At 58.1% G+C, this 16,462-nt stretch overlaps 1 protein-coding gene across 3 annotated transcripts; it reads left to right on the top strand.

The window, feature by feature from the left end:
- The first annotated feature begins 2,033 nt into the window (after nt 1-2,033).
- On the top strand, nt 2,034-13,326 carry YKT6 (YKT6 v-SNARE homolog). Of its 3 annotated transcripts, XM_040964825.1 has the most exons (8): nt 2,034-2,041; nt 3,810-3,935; nt 6,939-7,021; nt 8,396-8,496; nt 9,000-9,104; nt 9,309-9,374; nt 10,818-10,919; nt 11,773-13,326. In XM_040964825.1, exons 2-8 carry the CDS (start codon nt 3,832-3,834, stop codon nt 11,806-11,808), a joined length of 597 nt encoding a protein of 198 aa, XP_040820759.1. In that variant the 5' UTR covers nt 2,034-2,041; nt 3,810-3,831; the 3' UTR covers nt 11,809-13,326. The 3 variants fall into 3 exon arrangements, with proteins under 3 accessions (XP_040820759.1, XP_040820761.1, XP_040820758.1); XM_040964824.1 differs by lacking the exon at nt 2,034-2,041 and having other exon boundaries at nt 3,768-3,935; XM_040964827.1 differs by lacking the exons at nt 2,034-2,041; nt 10,818-10,919 and having other exon boundaries at nt 3,767-3,935.
- The last annotated feature ends 3,136 nt before the right edge of the window (nt 13,327-16,462 follow it).

Below are 16,462 nucleotides of genomic sequence, written 5' to 3'. Positions count from 1 at the left end.
CTGTTTGGATTGTACCACACACTTTTCCTCATGTGTATGGTTTGCTGCCTTTCTTCTTAACTGCTACAATTGTTTCCATTAAACTCTTCTCTACATATAGATTTGTAGATGGGCCCGGCTTGATAGCCTAGCAGCTAAAGTCATTGCCTTGCAAATGCTGGGATCCCATATGCACCTGTTCTAATCCTGGTGGCCCTGCTTCCCATCCAGCTCCCTGCTTGTAGTCTGGAAAGCAGTCAAGGACAGTCCAAAGCCTTGGGACCCTGTACCTGCATGGGAGACCTGGAGGAGGTTCCTGACTCCTGGCTTCTGATTGGCTCAGCACTGGCCATTGCGGCAGCTTGGGGAGTGAACCAGTGGACGGATCTTCCTCTTTGTCTCTCTTCATCTCTTTATATCTGATTTTCCAATAAAAATAAATAAACCTTTTTTTTTTTAAAGACTTGATAACAGCTCCCTTCATCAAACAGAAATTCTACTTCTATGAATTTCATTTTACTTTCTTGCTTTGGGAATCTCAATAAAATTATTTCACTCCAAAATTGTAAAACTGTTCTCCCACATTTCCTTCTAATATCCCTCTTCCCCGACTCCAAGTACCTGATCTGTTCCCTGGTCTCTACCTTCCTGGGACTGTTTGGTGCACTCAGCCCCCCTTCCCCATGGCACACCTGTCCTCACCTGCCCCCCGGCCACGCTGATGCGCTCGGGATCCTGACGCTGGTTACCAGGTATAGCACGAGGCATGAGTCTCGCGGGGCTGCTCGCCAGGCACCCTGCTCTTTTCCCCAATCTGTAACATGCACCACACACCCAATTTGTATTCCACTGCTGGATTTCTCCATGGTAAAGTGAAGGTTCTGCTCTGGGTGCCTGTGAGCCAGACCAGAGTGTCCCGGCTGAGTCAGGACACTGTGATACTGTGGCCACAAGGAGACAGACGGATGGGTGAGGCATGCAGGCCACCTCCCACCCATCATGGTCTGCTGGGAGCCTGGGGGAGCTCCTGGTTGGCCCCAGGTTCTGCTGAGATGGATGGGAGAATCCCAACCCTTCCGTTGGTGGGTGGGGAGATGGCTGCAGCTGCAGTGGGCTCCCATGCATCACGCCCCTTTTCCTCTGGGGTACTCCCTTCTAAGCTGCAGGGTGGGGAGACAAGGGCCATGGTTTGGGCTCTGCCCAAGACGTTTGGGGTGGTCATCAAGTCTGGAAGAAGCTTTAGGGAACTGGGCGGTCTGTGCACAAGGCAGCTGTCCGAGGCTGCAGACATCGGCCCTAAGATGGCCAGCTCAGGAACTGGGGTGCTCACGGAGGAAGCCTGCTGTCACCTCCCTCCTGCCGGCCTCAGCGGCTGCCTAGCAGCAGAGATGGCCACGTCAGCAGGGCAACCTGACACCCTGAATAAGAAAACAAGAACTGCCGAGAAGAGCTCCACTGGCTTCTTCCAGCCCCGCCTTATGATTTTTGTCTTCTATTTCATTCCTGCATCTAGCTGTGTGTCTGCTCCCTCTTCGCCGTTCCATGCTACGGGTCTGCAGGGCTCCTCCTCTGCCTATCGGGAACAATCTGATGCCAAAGCAACGTGGCACTTGGCCTGCCTCTGCCTCAGGTGCTGCAACTTTCTCCACCAGCACCACATTCGTTCGGAGAAGGGACAGGGGTCATTGTAACTAGTGTCCAAGAAAACACTCCGGGCTTTGCCGGAGAATTGGGGGCGCAGGTCGCCTCCTGTTTCAACCCTTCCGCCAAAGGGGAGGGGCAGAGGGAGTTCACCTACACAATCATCCACACTGCTCCACGATGGACCCAGTTTGTACTGGTCCTGTCTGGGGCTTGCTGACTTCCTTAGCTTTCTGCCAATCACACTGTCACTACGCTTCTTTCCTGGGTTTTGTCCTGATTGGACGGCTTGCTGAATGACCAGTGCTGACTGGCTGAAGCTACTATCATCTGTGAACCAAGGGCTGCAGCAATAAAGGTGCTGCTTGATCAGTCCAGGCCTGGATGCTCCAGCATGCTGCTTTTGTCAGCTGGGAGGCGGGTCCTGGTGTCCAGCACACGCTCCTTGCAAGGACTTGCCTTGGTAGCCACCGCACGGTTTGTCAGGCTTCTCCGGCAGTTCTCACCCTTCTCCCTTTCTGCCCTCACATGGCCATGGGAGATGACTGGGCAGGGTGGGGACGAGGGGTTGGAGCAGGGACACCCCTAGTCCCCTCGATCCCTCTTTGCCTACTCCACAGACCTCCTACCTTCTGTGCAGGGCAGTCATGAACAGGAAAAGCCATCAGCCCAAGGGCCACCTGTCCCAGCCTGCTCCAGGTATGTATCCGCCCCTAGCTAAAATCATCACAGCTTCTGGGATGCCCTGCAGGGAGCCAGTCCCCACTCATCTGAGGGCTGGTGAATCATGGGGGGGGGCCTGGAGAACCCCATGGGAACTGGGCCCGGCAGGGGGGCTGTGGAGATACTCTGCCATAGCACCACATCTGTACCTGAGGCTTGGGGACCAACCATCATGTTGATGGCCATTTTCAGGTCCTCATTCCCATGGCAACTGTGGAGGCCCACGGTTTACAGTGACACAGGTGGCCAAGCTCCCACCTGGACCAGGACTCCTTGGTTCTGCCCTTGGTCCCTGGGGTCTGCTGGAGCCTTGTCCAGTGGTGCACACTTAGCTCTCAGCACAGCTGCAACTCCCCCTCCCTGCCTTCACCGCAAGAGGATCCCGTCTCAGCACGGACTGTCCCTGTGACAATGGCCTGAGCCATACACTGTGCTGGATCAATCTCAGCCGCATGCCTGGGGGAAAGCTACACGGCCGGATTGAGAAGGTCAGGACTTTCCCTCTTCTGTGGTTTGCGAGGCTGAGTGCACCTTGGGCGACAGGTCTTGCGGTCTGAGCCGCAGGAGACCGCTGCAGACATCTGAAGCCTATGTGTGAAGTGCTGGCGCCACCTGCCCCTGGCTCAGGGGGCCTGAAGGAGGCAGGCCAGAGGCCGTGCCAGGTGTGAGGGACAGCCAGCTGACCGCATGTTGTCCCTGAGGTTACCCTCAGAAACGGTTCTCCCCTGTCCCGTACGTGGCCTGGGTACCACCAAGACAGAAGGGGAATCTCCTTCCATCCTCTGCTCTTGGGAACGCCCACGAAGCCCGCAGGTGGTCGCAGCGGCTGTGGCTGCGGGAGTGCTTAGGGCAACGGTTTGGTTCTCCCCAAGGCCTCCGGTGGAAGCCCGGCCCGGGGTGCTGCCTCCCCACTCCCGCCCCAGGTTTTTCTTGCCTAAAGCACCCACAGTGTCTTCTCAAACCTGGCCTGTGTGCCACACTTCCCCTGCTGCTTCCTACTCCGTTGCCCGCCGCCGGGCACCCGCAGCTCACGTCGGGTCTCCCACACCTGAGCCATCCCTGCCACCTGGCAGGAAGCTGGCCCCAGGCCCTGCGACGCGGGATGAGCTAGAAGGGAGCGGAGGCGGCCGGGGCAACGCGGGCGGAGCTTGGGCGGTGCTGGCGCCCACGTGGCTCCCGGGGATGAGGGTGGCCGACTGCCTACCGCGCCGGAAGTGCTCCCATGGGCCCCGCGGCTCCTTTCGCTACGTCGCATTTCCGGCCGCGGCGTTCTGCATCCGGGGTACAGGTACCCGCCCCGCTGGCCTCCGCCTGCGGGGCTGCGGCACGGTCCCTGCCCGGAACCGGAAGCGGCCTGATCCCGGAGGCGGAAGCGGCGGCGACGGCTCGGACAGCAGCTGGCCGTGGTGGGCGGCGGGCAGGCCGGGGGCGGGCAGGCCGGGGGTGGCCGCACGGCTCCGTGGGAGCCGGCCCTGCGGCCGCGCCGCCATGAAGCTGTACAGCCTCAGCGTCCTGTATAAAGGCGCGCCTAAGGTGGTGCTGCTCAAAGCTGCGTACGACGTGTCCTCCTTCAGCTTCTTCCAGAGGTCCAGGTGAGCGGGCCGACCACCGGCTACGCGGAGAAGCCGGGACCCGGGTGCTGGAGGTCTTGGGGATGCCGCCAGCTCTGGAAGAGGGCCGGGAGGGGCGGAGCGGGGGTCCAGGAGGGACGGGGGTCTGGGAGGGGCGGCAGGGGCAGGGATGGGGAGAGGCAGGGGGCAGGAGAGGGACAGGGGTCCAGGAAGGACGGGGGTCCAGGAGGGACAGGGGTCCAGGAAGGACGGGGGTCCGGGAGGGGCGGGGGTCCAGGAAGGACGGGGTCGGCGGGCAGTGAGGGGGTAGTGGGTGGTGGGCGCGGAGGGGAGGGACAGGGAGGTGGCGGGCCCTGAGGGGCAAGTGGCAGGGGGCAGGTGAGGGTTCTCGTGGCCCAGGGTCCTAATCCGGAGCTCAGCCCCTTCCCCCAGCCCAGGCCTCTTCCTGTTTGGTCCTAGAGCATGGCCCTGCCCTGTTTGGGGTCCTCATTGTTGGTGCCCATCGTCCGTAGTGTGTTTAGTCAGATGCTCTGACCCAGTGGGCGGAGGTCCACAAACGTGTGTAAAGCCACACCTTGTTGGCCACCATGGCTGCCACTCCGCAGTGGACGGTGAGGGCCATTGGGGTGTAGTGGCTTCCATAAACCACATCCTTGAGGCCCCAAGAGGTGACACTGTAGCCACCAGGACTTAAATCCTGAGAGTCCAAGAGCACCTGATCCTGAGCCCCCGGGGGATGTGGCTCCTGCCAGGCTTGGCAGTGAGGATGGTGTCAGGGTTACCTGTACAGGTGGCTGTAGTCCTGGAAGTCTGGAATCTCCAAAGAGACACCTGCATCCTGCTTCCTGAAAGACCGGGAGGCAGGCAGGAGACAGGGAAAACCTTTGAGTTTTTGGATTTTCGGGAAAACATAACTTTCCAGGGATACTATTTTGTTACTGTGTGTGTTGAAGTGATAAGATCAAGACCCCCAAGCCTATACATTGTAAATTCCTGTCACATGCTTTCTGTTTTGTGTCACTGCTAGCCCCAATCATGTACTTGCTTACTGTCATGTAGCTTTTGATTCTTTTACTATAAAACCCCACGATTATTTCAGTCGGGGTGCTTCTTGCTTATGGCAAGAAATTGCCCCTTGGACTAGACAACAAAATCATCTCACTTGTCTTGGAGCGTCGCTCCCGGAAGCCCAGCGGTGGAGGCATCACCTCGTGAGCTGGTGCAGGATCTTCCAGGGCTGGAGGACTGAGCCCTGGGACTGTTGGCACTGCTGGCTGCATCTGTGCAAGTAGCCATTGTCGTGTTGGAACTTTCTGCTCCTTTTTGTTAATTTTCTACTGTGGTAAAGTGCACACAGTAAGAGGTGGATATGTTAACTGTTTCTAAGTCCGCATTCAGCGGCATTGGAGCTCCCTCCCGCTCCCTCCTCCTCTGCAAAGCTGACTGCCCGAGGGACTTGGCTCAGTGAATTCTACAGGGCCTGGCGCCTTTCAGTGACACAGTTGTCCTCAGGGTTTTCCATGCTGTCCCACATGCAGAACTTTGTGCCTCCTGATTCTGCTATTGCCTATACAGTGTTCTGTTTCTCCCACACTGCTGGCGGGGGCAACACCTGTGCCTGGGTGTGGTGTGCATGCCACCTCAGAACCCCACTGCTTTGTCACTGCTGGACCTGTTGCATCATTTCTTGGCTCCCTACAGGTCCTTCTCAACACTTGCGGGGTGGCCTTGGGTCGGGTCCCCAAGCCAGTGTTTTTCTGTGCTGGAACTTGGCAGAGGTGCCGACTGACTTAGATCCACTTCCTCTTTGTTCGGCCTGGAGATTCCCTGGGCTTTCCGTGGCCTAGGCCCTCTGCTGCTGGGCGCAGCCATGCAGGTTCACTGCTGAGGGCCATCTCACACAAACCCCTCACTCTGTCCTCCCTGCCCTGGATGGGCAGCCTGCCCAGGGTTTACCACAGTTCTCTCTTGGTTTAATGACGGCCCTGCTATGAGTGTGGCCTGTCTGATTTTACAAAAAGGTTTTTTTTGTAAGGGAATATTACTTCGTAAGAGCAGTGTGCCAAGTGTTATGCCGAGTGCTCTTTGGGTACTAACTCCTTGAACTGCCACGGAGTCCTGATTTTACCCTTGAGCACAGAGCAGAGTGCTCTGAGTGCACTCTGTGTGGTGCCCTCACATGCCTTGTAAGGCGTGGGTGGGGTACGCTGGCCTGTGGCTGTAATTGCCATGAAGTCTTGTAGCCTGGCCCTGCCAAGGCAACCGCAGGCACGAGTGGGAATTCAGTAAACCTTCAGCAGGTCTCTGCAGATGATGATGCTCTTATCTGGCCATGAGTGATGTTCTACGTTCCCCCGTGGTCCTGGGCAGCAGGATGGTTCCCAGCCTTGGGCCAGACCTCCCCAAGGCTCCACAGGAGCCCGTGTGGGCTGTCAAGGCCAGCTGGGGCGCCCCTGTCCCTCTCCTGGGCTGCTCCCGAGCCAGTTCCCTCCCTCTAGATCCCTGGGACACACGTTCCTGTCTCCCTCAGCCATTGAGCTGCCTCCCACCGTCTTACCATGGCCAGCCCTTTCCCTTCTACTCCTCATCCCAGGAGGAGCTGCAGAGCAGGCCTGGCTCCCCATGGGCAGCTGTATGATACCACAGTGCCTGTTGTGGGGCACCGTTGTCCCTGGCCATGCTGCTGTGTCTGTCTAGTGCAGTTTGGGAAGTTAATGGGTCCCTAAGGGAAGGAGCCACATTGTGCTTCGTTAACCAAGAGCTCACTTGCTCCAAGCCTGCAGAACACGCCCCAAAAGTCTGCGAGTGCTTGTCGGGTGTGCCGGGCCATAGGCAGGCCTGTGTGTTGCTGCGGTTTGAGATGTTCTGAGTTTGTGTTCATGCAAGGTGTGTGTGCAGGAGAGACTGGGCTTGGGAGCGAAAGGAAGGAAAGCGGCGGCAGTGGCTTCTTGGTGTTGAAGCAGTCACCTTCCATTGTTGGGGACGAGGTCGCAGGAGAAGAGAGTGACTGTGCTGTCTCCTCAGTGTTCAGGAATTCATGACCTTCACGAGTCAGCTGATTGTGGAGCGCTCGGCCCCAGGCAGCAGAGCTTCCGTCAAGGAACAAGGTAGGTCATGGTTGTCGTCGCCCCACCCCGCCCTGGCTGCTGGCCGCTCTGTTGTCCTCCCTGTACAGGAGTCTGTGCCCCACAGAGCCCCTGAAGCTCAGCTTGGAGGGGGATGGCTTCATGCAGAAGAGGGTCCCTGTCTCGAGGTGCAGGCACAGTCCGTGTGTCACCCTGGTCCCAGCCCCTGCGGAGCAGTGGGCCTACAGACAGGAGGCTGCATGCTGAGCTGCTTGGGGTTCTGACCAGAAACCTCAACACCCACTGTGTTCTATTTTTCATAATTTAGGTTCTGTGTAAGAGTTGTTTTAAAGGCTTTTTGTTGCTTTTAGTTAATTTTCATTGGAAAGGCAGATTTACAGAGACAGGTGGATAGACAGAAGGATCTTCCATCTACTCGTTCACTCTCCATTTGGCTCTGATCCACAGCCAGGAGCCTCCTTGAGGTCTCCCACGTGGGTGCAGGGGCCCAAGGACCTGGGCCCATCTTCTGCTGCCCTCCCAGGCCACAAGCAGGGAGCTGGGTTGGAAGTGGTGTAGTCAGAACGTAAACATAAACCAGCACCCGTGTTGGATGCAGCACTTAAAGGTGGAGGATTATCCGTTTGAGCCTTCGCACCAGCCCCTAAAGGGTTGTTTTTTATTTGAGGAAGTACAGGGAGAGGAAGAGACAGAAAAAGTTTCCATCTGCTGGTTGGTTTACTCCCCAGATGGGCACAGTAGTTGGGGCCTGGCCAAACTGGAGCCAGGAGTTTCTTCCAAGTCTCCCACATGAGTGGCAGGAGCCCAGATGTTTGGGTCACTTGTTTTTTCCCAGGCACATTAGCAGAAAGCTGGATTAGAAGTGGAGCAGCTGGGACATGAAGCAGTGCCCCTGTATGTTACTACTGTTGCAGGTGGCGGTGTTAGCCGCTGCGCCACCACACAGCATCATGTGCCCTGGTGCAGCCCCTCCTGGCTGATGACTGACAGCCGCGGCATCTAGGTCATGCTGAGACCTTGGTCCTTAGGAACGAGGCCCTGGCACCCAGGACCTGCCTTCCTGGTCCCCTGCCCAGGGTGGAGTGGGCTACGCAGAGGCCTGGGAGGCTGCCCAGCCTGCCCAGGGTCTGCCCCATTGGGGAAGGAGGCTGGGGCCAGGCTTGACTGGAGCTCCAGGGCATGGTGCCGTGCTGCTCTCAAGGTCATGCTGTAGGCTGTGCCTTCTGTAGCTCTGGAACTGGCATGTATGTGAGACTGCCGAGTACTTCCTGGTACTGTGCCAGGGTGCCAGTGGCCGGCCTCACTTGGTGCTTTTGGAGCTTTGTGGTGACTTTGTTTCCATAGGCAAGAGCCGCTATGTGACACTTTGATCTGTGTGTACTATTCTGTCTTCAGAGTACCTGTGTCATGTCTATGTGCGGAGTGACAGTCTTGCGGGGGTGGTCATTGCTGACAGTGAGTACCCGTCTCGGGTAGCCTTCACCTTGCTGGAGAAGGTGAGTGTGTGCTTTGGCCAGTTTGGCCCTGAAGGCGAGCCTGGGACTTAGTGCACAGTGCCTGAGGCCCTGGCTGTCATCCTTGTCCCTGGGCTCCCTGTCCAGAGCGGTTGTGGCCCTTACACCTGTGTCCAGGCTGTCAGCTGCAGCTTCCCTTCTGGGATGGCCCCTCCCCAAGTGCTGCAGCTCCCAGCCGTGGCCTGGCATGCCGTGGGCTCAGTGTCTATGTGTCATTAGGTCCTCCTTGTGCAGCTGATAAAAGCTGGTCCAAGGCAGGCTTCCACCTGCCCTGAGGCACTAGAGCCTTGGCAGGAGGGTGGGTGGCACTTAAATTCACAGGACCCGTCCCCTTGGGGAAGAACGACTTGGGAACATTAACCAGCCAGCACCCTTTCTCTGGTCAAGCTAGTTTAAAATGGAAGCACCTTTCTCATTGGCCAAGTGAGGGCCCCTAGCAGAGCTGTCCAAGTGACTCAGATGCCAGAGGCCCCTTTGTCTTGCAGGTACTGGATGAATTCTCCAAGGAGGTCGAGAGGATCCAATGGCCGGTGGGGTCCCCTGCCACAATAGAATACACAGCGCTGGATGCTCACCTGAGCAAATACCAGGTAGGGAGACTGGACAGTGGGCTGCCTGCTCGGGACGTCCTCAGGCCAGTGTTTGCCCTTGAACCCTGGGTGCAGAGAGCCAAGTCTGCCTTCCTCAGGTCTGGGAGCCGGGCTCCATGCAGGCCTGACTGGCGTCCTGGGTGTGAGCCTTGTTTCCAGGGAGCCACTCCAGGTCTGACTTTGTTATTCTTGGCTCTTTTCTAGAACCCTCGAGAAGCAGACCCTATGACTAAGGTGCAAGCTGAACTCGATGAGACCAAAATCATTCTGGTAAGCAGGAGAGGACCCTGTGTGCGTCCGCACTCCTGAGGTGGGGCCTGGGAGTCTGCATGCTGCAGAAGCTTCTCGGGCATCTACCCTGAGGTCTGCGGACCTTGCCTGAACGGTGTGACTTAGGAGCAAACAGCAGAAGGGACAGTGCTGAGCTGCTGTGTCTGTCTCCTCCATACCTGAGGAGCTCTTGGCCGCTGGGGTGCTGTGACTGCGCGTGTTCTGCCCAGGCCCCGGCCTGTGTCTGCTGCTGCAGTGTGGCTGTGAGCAGCTCAGGCCCTGGCCCTGCCTTAGCACCAGGTGAGCGTTGGTGCCGGCTGGCAGCGTGGCCTCACTGCCGCAGGAGACTCTGCCCGAATGTCTCTTACCTGGTTCACTTCACGCTGGACATGGAAGCCCCCCATTCGAGGGTAACTACTTCTGTGCCATTTTACCCAGGAGCAGCTGCTCTGGCCTGGCCGCCCAGGGGTAGCTGTGAGCTGCCACTGCCACCCCGACTCTGACAGTGGAACTTTCCTCAGGCCTCCACCCTGAGCCCAGGCTTGGGACTAGTGGCACTAGTGCTTAGGCTGGAGCCCCATAGGGAAGCAGAGACAGTGCTGTCCGTATCAGTGTGGCACACGCTTGAGTGTGTGTGTGTGTGTGTGAGAGAGAGAGAGAGAGAGAGAGAGAGAGAGAGAGAGAGAGAGACTAAATTTTGTAGCAACCATAATCCAACACAGTAAAGGGAAAATAATGGGATTGCATCTGGCCTGCTGTGTCTCCTGTGGTCTTCTCACCGTGGTAGGTGGTATTGAAGTCCTGGTGCTTGCCATGTGCTGGATCTCAGTGTCTGAAGCCCAACATATTTGCGCCTGACATGTTTGGGTGTACTCTTGGTCACGGCTGAGCACCCACTGCATTGGCTTCATGTGGCCATGCCCAGGCACTCATGCCCTTGGTGACTGACACAGCACCAGCTTCCTCGCAGGCTGGAGGCCGCCGCGGGTGAAACCGGGGTTGGGAAGCTCGTCCCCAAGTCCCGGGCCTCCCTCCTGTTCTCCCGTCACCACGTGGGGCTGTGTCTCTGTCCTCAGGTTTCATTTGCATAAGGTCACATTTATGGGTTCTGGATGGCTGTGCATTTTGGGAAGCCACTGTGTAGGCCAGTATAGCCATGCCATGCTTGGCTGCAGCTTTCTCTTCCCAGAAACTGTCATACACCACACAACACTCCCAAATCAGGGGCAGTGCACAGGTACGAGGGCATGCGCTGTGTCGTGGGAGTGCCCTCAGTCCTGCACCTGCTGGGATGCTGGCCCTCCTGGGAGTGGGTCTGACCTGTAGAGGTAATTTCTTTTGAAGGAAGCAGTGTGGGTGCTTGCCCTGACATGGAACTGCTTCGAGCAGCTCGGGTCAGCAGTCACCAAGCAGAGTGAGCAGTTCTGTTCTCTCTCTGTCCAGCACAACACCATGGAATCGCTGCTGGAGCGAGGCGAGAAGCTCGATGACCTAGTGTCCAAGTCAGAAGTGCTGGGAACTCAGTCCAAGGCCTTCTACAAAACTGTGAGTCCCGCGCTGGCCTCCAGAGGGTGCTGCACACAGATCCTCCCAGCTTTGTGTCAGGGGAGGTGAGCTGCCCTGCTCATGCAGTGGAGACCAAAGCCCAGACCCACACAATGAGATTGCTTCACTCAGGCCCGCCTGAGCTGTGAGAAGCCTCCCTCCGCTAACCCTGTGCCAACTGAGCCCCAGCCCAGCCCCAGCCCTCCCCCAGCCCTGCTCCAGCCCAGCCCCAGCCCTCCCCCAGCCCTCCCCCAGCCCTGCTCCAGCCCTCCCCCAGCCCAGCCCCAGGCCTGCCACTTTATCTGGCAGACATGGAGTCCACCAGCACTCCCCTGCCCCAGGTAGGCAAGGTTGAGTTAAGGTCTAATCATCAGGGTTCACCCCTGTTTTTCTGTCTGTGAGTATTTGGCTTACGATGCCGGCTGTTCACCTTTCTATTTAGAAAGGCCCTCAGACCTTCAGTTAACTTCCTGTTTACCTTGGCGCAGAGCTTCCTGCCTGCTGCCCCATCTTGGGCCAGTGTTCACCTGTGTTTGTTGTTGGCTGTTGGTGGGGACCACAGACCCTGTTTGTTTCTACACAGCAGCTTTTGTGTGTGAGTCAGAACAAGGTGGCTAGGTGGGGTGAAAAGGAGAGTCTGACCAGAAAGGGGAGAGGAGGTGGTAGCTGCCCTGCAGCCCTGGGCAGGCATGTCTGTCGTGTGGAAACCGCCTTACGGGAGTAGGCAGCGCAGGTGGTGTCAGGGTGAGTGGCTGAGGACTGGCGCAGCAGGAGCTGTACTCATGTTGAGTGCACTGATGGGGTGGGTGGGAAAGGACGGGGCCCTTCAGCAGCTCCTCTTGTTTCTTTCAAGGCCCGGAAGCAGAATTCGTGCTGTGCCATCATGTGACGCAGCACGCGGCCGTGCTGGATCCCGCCTTCAGCACGTCAGGACCACAGCCCGGATGGGACAAGACGGCCTGGGAGAGGCTGCGTCATGGCAGCCTGGCCATTGTTTTTCTGGAGTTTCCAAAAGGACCCAAGGGAAGGTGGAAGGGTGGGAAACATTCATTCACATGTCTGGTGGGTTTTTCTGTGGCGGGGAGAATTGAGGTCCCTCATGGTGTATTTTGGGCAAATGAAACCATAAACTGAGTGGCTCCTGCAGATCCTGAAGGGCTGGTTCTCGGCTGCCCATGACGTCCAGGGCCAGCTCTTGTTTGATCCGGGAATGTCTGCATTTCATTTGTGCATTAATAACACTAACTCTGCGGGAAGTGGGGTGGGGGGCAGGAGCATCCTGGGATGGGCTGGGGACGGGGCTGAGTCTCAATGCCTGTGAAAGCCGTTGTAGGGGTGAGGCAGCCGAGCATGGTAGCTGGAGCCTTGCCAGGGGCCAGCACCCGGGCCTGCGTGTGCTGAGGGCCTCATCCAGACCTCAGATGTGTTCTTAGGGGATGGGGAGTTCCGTTGTCAGCCCTGGAGCGGGACATGGTCGGCTGGGGTTGTCTCTCAAGGGGCGATCTCACCACAGGTGCATTCAGCTGCCTTGACTTGGACTTGACTTTGGACTGGCATATAGAAGGAGCAGCAGCTGCTCTTGGAGCTACTGTGGCTGCCATGGGGGTCTGAGCCCATGGGTCTTGCCTTCAGCACCTGCAGTTGGAGCTCCTGTACTCACCTGTGGTCACATGTAGCTGTAGGGGTGCCCTTCCCGCAGGGCAGCTACTGGAGCCATGGACCTGAAACATGCTGGCTCCCTTGTGCCAACACTGCGTTCCAAGCTGCCTCTTCATGCCCCACCGTGCTTGGTGTGCACCTCCGGGGTTCATTTCCCTTGGATCTTCTACTGGCTGGTGTCTTCTCAGAGGTTTGGACCAGTGTGGTCTCGTCTCCTGGGGCCTTGCTCTGAGCCTACCACACTGCCCTGGCAGCTTCTGCTGTGCCCACTGATGTCCAACAGGGTGAGGGTTGGCATGAGGGCAGAGGGGCCCCTATATGTGCTGAGGGCCTCCTGGCTGGCCTGCCTACAGCTGCCTTTTTTCTCTGGTCCCTGGACTGGCCAGGGGGCCCTGCCTGCCTGCAGTGGCCTGCTGGGTCACTATTGCTCCAGGATGCCCCATACCCAGCCCATGCCCTGGTGCCTGCAGAAGGAGCGGTGGGCAGGCAATGGATGGGAGGCGGGCAGTCAGCTTTGCCAGCATCTGGGTGCCCTCCCACAGTCTCTGGCCCAGCAGGGCAGTGTTGGGGGCAGGGTCTGACTTTGGCCCTGTGGTTGATGGGCCATACTGCCTCATATTTCCTGCTCCCTGCTGTGTTCTGACGTCAAATCATCGGTGAGTGTGTATTTTAATAACTGGTGCGTAACTTCCTCTGTGTTCTGTTTGAGAGGATCTGGTTTGGATAAAACCGTCTTCTGAAATTCCAAGTGCTTGTGTGCTTTTTCCCAGCCTCTGGAGGACCTCTTCCGCCCTGGCTGTGGCCGTGCATCCAGCTCCTGCCATGGCTAGGCCTTTGCAGCAGGCACCAGTGGTAACAGGCCAGGAGCCCTGTTGTAGCAGCCTGGTCATCTATGAAACCGGTTCTGGGAGGGCTGCCTCCCGACTGCTGCGCCTGCCTAGGTCTTCCTGGAATCACAGGTGTAAATGTGAGGGCATGTGGCGGCTGCACCCCAAGAACTGGCCTGCACCTCAAGAAGTAAGCCAAGGCAGGTCAGACTGGAGTAGGAGACCGTCAAGTCCAGGAAGTGGGGGGTGGCTGCTTACTGGAGGCCCTGGCCTCCCTTTGGGCTTGGGCCTCTAACCCTCATGTCCAGAGACCCTGAGGCAGTTCCACACTAGGCCCCACCAGCTTACTCTCAGCAGATGACCAAGGAGCTTGCCCTGAGCAGGAACTGGTCAGCAAGCCCCTTGTGTCCCTTGGGTGTAGCACCTGCCCAACCCCCTCCCCCCACCAAATGGCTCAGCCCAGGCAATGTACCAGCTCTTTGGACTGCCTCAGGAATAACACATGCCAGCTCTAAGTCTGCCATGGCAGCCTTCCTGGGGAAGCCTGGCTGGAAAAGCTGCTGCGGTTACAGTCGGCAGGCAGCAGGGCCCTAGATGTGGTGCTTGGGGGGACAGCTCCAAGATGCTTATGTCCCTAGGCACTGTCCTAGATTCTCTGCCCCACACAGAGGACACCTACCCAGGTACACCTGCAGGGTCAACAGCTCTGGCTAGTACTGGGAGTGCTTCAGGAACTCCTGACCTGAGGGTAGAGGCGCACCTGCTGTTTGGGATGGAAAGTGGGCAGCAGTAAGCTAGGGCCACACTGAGTAGGCTTGTTCCTATGGCCATGAGAGTGTGCCTGGAGTGTTAGCAGGAGAGAAGGCATCTGGGCTGGTAAGAGCCAGCAAGGCCCGGTGGCACAAGCTGGGGCAGGTGTTCCCTAGGAGGGCCAGTAGGCAGTCGGTCCCATTTCTCAGGGGTCTGGGATTGCTGTCTGCTGTGCCAAGGACATCCCTGGCCCCAGGCTGGCAGCTCACAGCTGCATGGCCTCGTGGCCCCCTGCTCACAGGTGGCAGTTGTGTGGCTGCTGTGAAGGAACAGGAGGCCCAGCAGTGGTGAGCACCACAGGGTGGCAAAGGGAGACTCGGGACCACGAGGGCTCCTTCCTGCCTGGAGGCCATTACGGTGCCCACAGGGGCTGGACTCCAGTCTCAGTTCCATATTCAGGGTGAGGGGGTTCTGCTCACGCACCTTGGCCCTGGCACCCCAGAGGGATGTCGGAGGAGAGGCCTGAGACAGGCCTATGCAGTTGGTACGGTCCCCCAAAAAGTGCACACAGCTCTCCTGAAGCAGTTTGTCCTGTTTTTATTTGCAGTTTCCCGAGACAGAACAAAATAAGAATCTTTGTACACTTACAAGGCTCAGAAAGAAAAGACAAGGAAACTGAGCAAAAAGGAGGGGAGGGGATGACGGCCGGCCCTGCGGGCAGCACGGCCTACAGCGCCAGCAGGTGGCCAGTGCTGCCACGCCGCCAACACCTAGCTAGCAGAGCGTGTGGGGCTTGCTCTTAAAGGGTCATGCAAAAGAATTATCCCCCAGAAAAAAAATTTTCAAAGTATCCCAGACAGGCAGCTCCGTGGAGAAAATGGGTGGAGTGGCAGAAGAGGGGCCTCAGAGTACCGGGCTGACCAGCCACAGGGTGCACACGCTGTCCTTGGCGAGCACTGCTGCTCCCCTGGGGCTAGGCAACCACGGATGTGGGGCCTGGCAGGTGTTACCCTGTGTCCATGGTGGGGGTGGCACCCACCGTCTTGGCTGGACAGTCCCCTTGGGATTTAGGATCCTGTGTCCTGTTCCCTGCTCTGCAGCCCACCCTTGGCTTCATTTATGGGAAAGAGAAAGAAAACACTTGTTGAGAACAACGCACATTCCATGTGGGTGGGCAGGCAGGCATTAGGGCAGTGGTCCCTGAACCTCCAAACTCAGGGCTCCTGTAACCTGCACCCCTAGTGTCCCCTCAGGCTCTGTCCTCAGTCTCTTAGTGCCCACCATGAGGAGCGCCCTAGAGAGCCTTCTATCCCCCCTGCAGGGGTGCTGGACTAGCAGCCAGGGTCTTTCCTCATCCACCTGCTGCTGTCGGTTCCTCACCCTCACTCCCGCTGCGGATTCTGCTCCTCAGAGCATCACATCCCTGCGGGAGCCCTAAGCCTTGCTCTGCCCAGGAGCCTGGCAGCCCCCACTCAGCCTACTCTTTGCCATTCACTGTGTCACCTGACCAAGTTATCAGCTGCCAGGCACCACCTACAGGTGGGCACCCAGCTCACCATCCTGCCCCCAGCATCCATCAGGGACTCCCAGGCCTTTGCCACTTGCCCTCTGCGACTCGGGGAGCAGGGCTGCGGGGTGCTGCTGTGTGGCGGGAAAGGAGTGGGGAACCAAACAGAGGTCAGCAGCAACCGGCAGGGTTCTCGGTGGCTTGCCCGGGCTGATGATGGCCATGGGGGCCCGTCCAGGGGCCGGGGAGGGCCCTCTGTGGACGCCCATGCCCAGCCCTTCACTGGGGAGAGGAAGCAGAACAGCAGCTGACAGGCACCACAAGCGAGCGGGAGGCAGTGGCCTAGGACACGCTGGCCCTGCCCGGCTCCTGGCTGGCCGGGAGCAGCGCAGCCGTGCAACGGACAAGCTAACCCCGTCCACACCGCCACCGGGGCTCATGGAGCTGGGTGGGGGTGGCTCCATGAACACCAGTGGTTTGTACAGCAATTTCTTTTAGTTTTTGTTTCCATTTAATCCAATGTCCTTTTTTTGTTGTTTTTTTCTTTTTTGTGGTTGTCACTGTCATCATTTTTGAAAATGAATCACATCTGGTCTTGTTTTTCTGCAGACACAGGCACCAGGGGAGGGGACGAGGCAGACACAAACATGCGACAGGCAGGCCGCGCCCACGGCGGCCAGGCTCCGACATCAACTGTCCGGTAACACCAGGTATGGCTCTGTAAGGGGCCGGGGAGGGAAGACAGCCGTGTCACAGTCACCATCCCCCCTCACCCATGCCCTGGCCCACACAAGGTCCCC

The sequence above is a fragment of the Ochotona curzoniae genome, unplaced genomic scaffold, assembly GCF_017591425.1.
Source record: "Ochotona curzoniae isolate NIBS_2020 unplaced genomic scaffold, NIBS_Ocur_1.0 scaffold_3835, whole genome shotgun sequence".
In the NCBI taxonomy this organism is placed as follows: Eukaryota; Metazoa; Chordata; class Mammalia; order Lagomorpha; family Ochotonidae; genus Ochotona; species Ochotona curzoniae.
The sequence above is the reverse complement of the archived record's forward strand: the minus strand, read 5'-3'. Positions and strand labels throughout refer to the sequence as shown.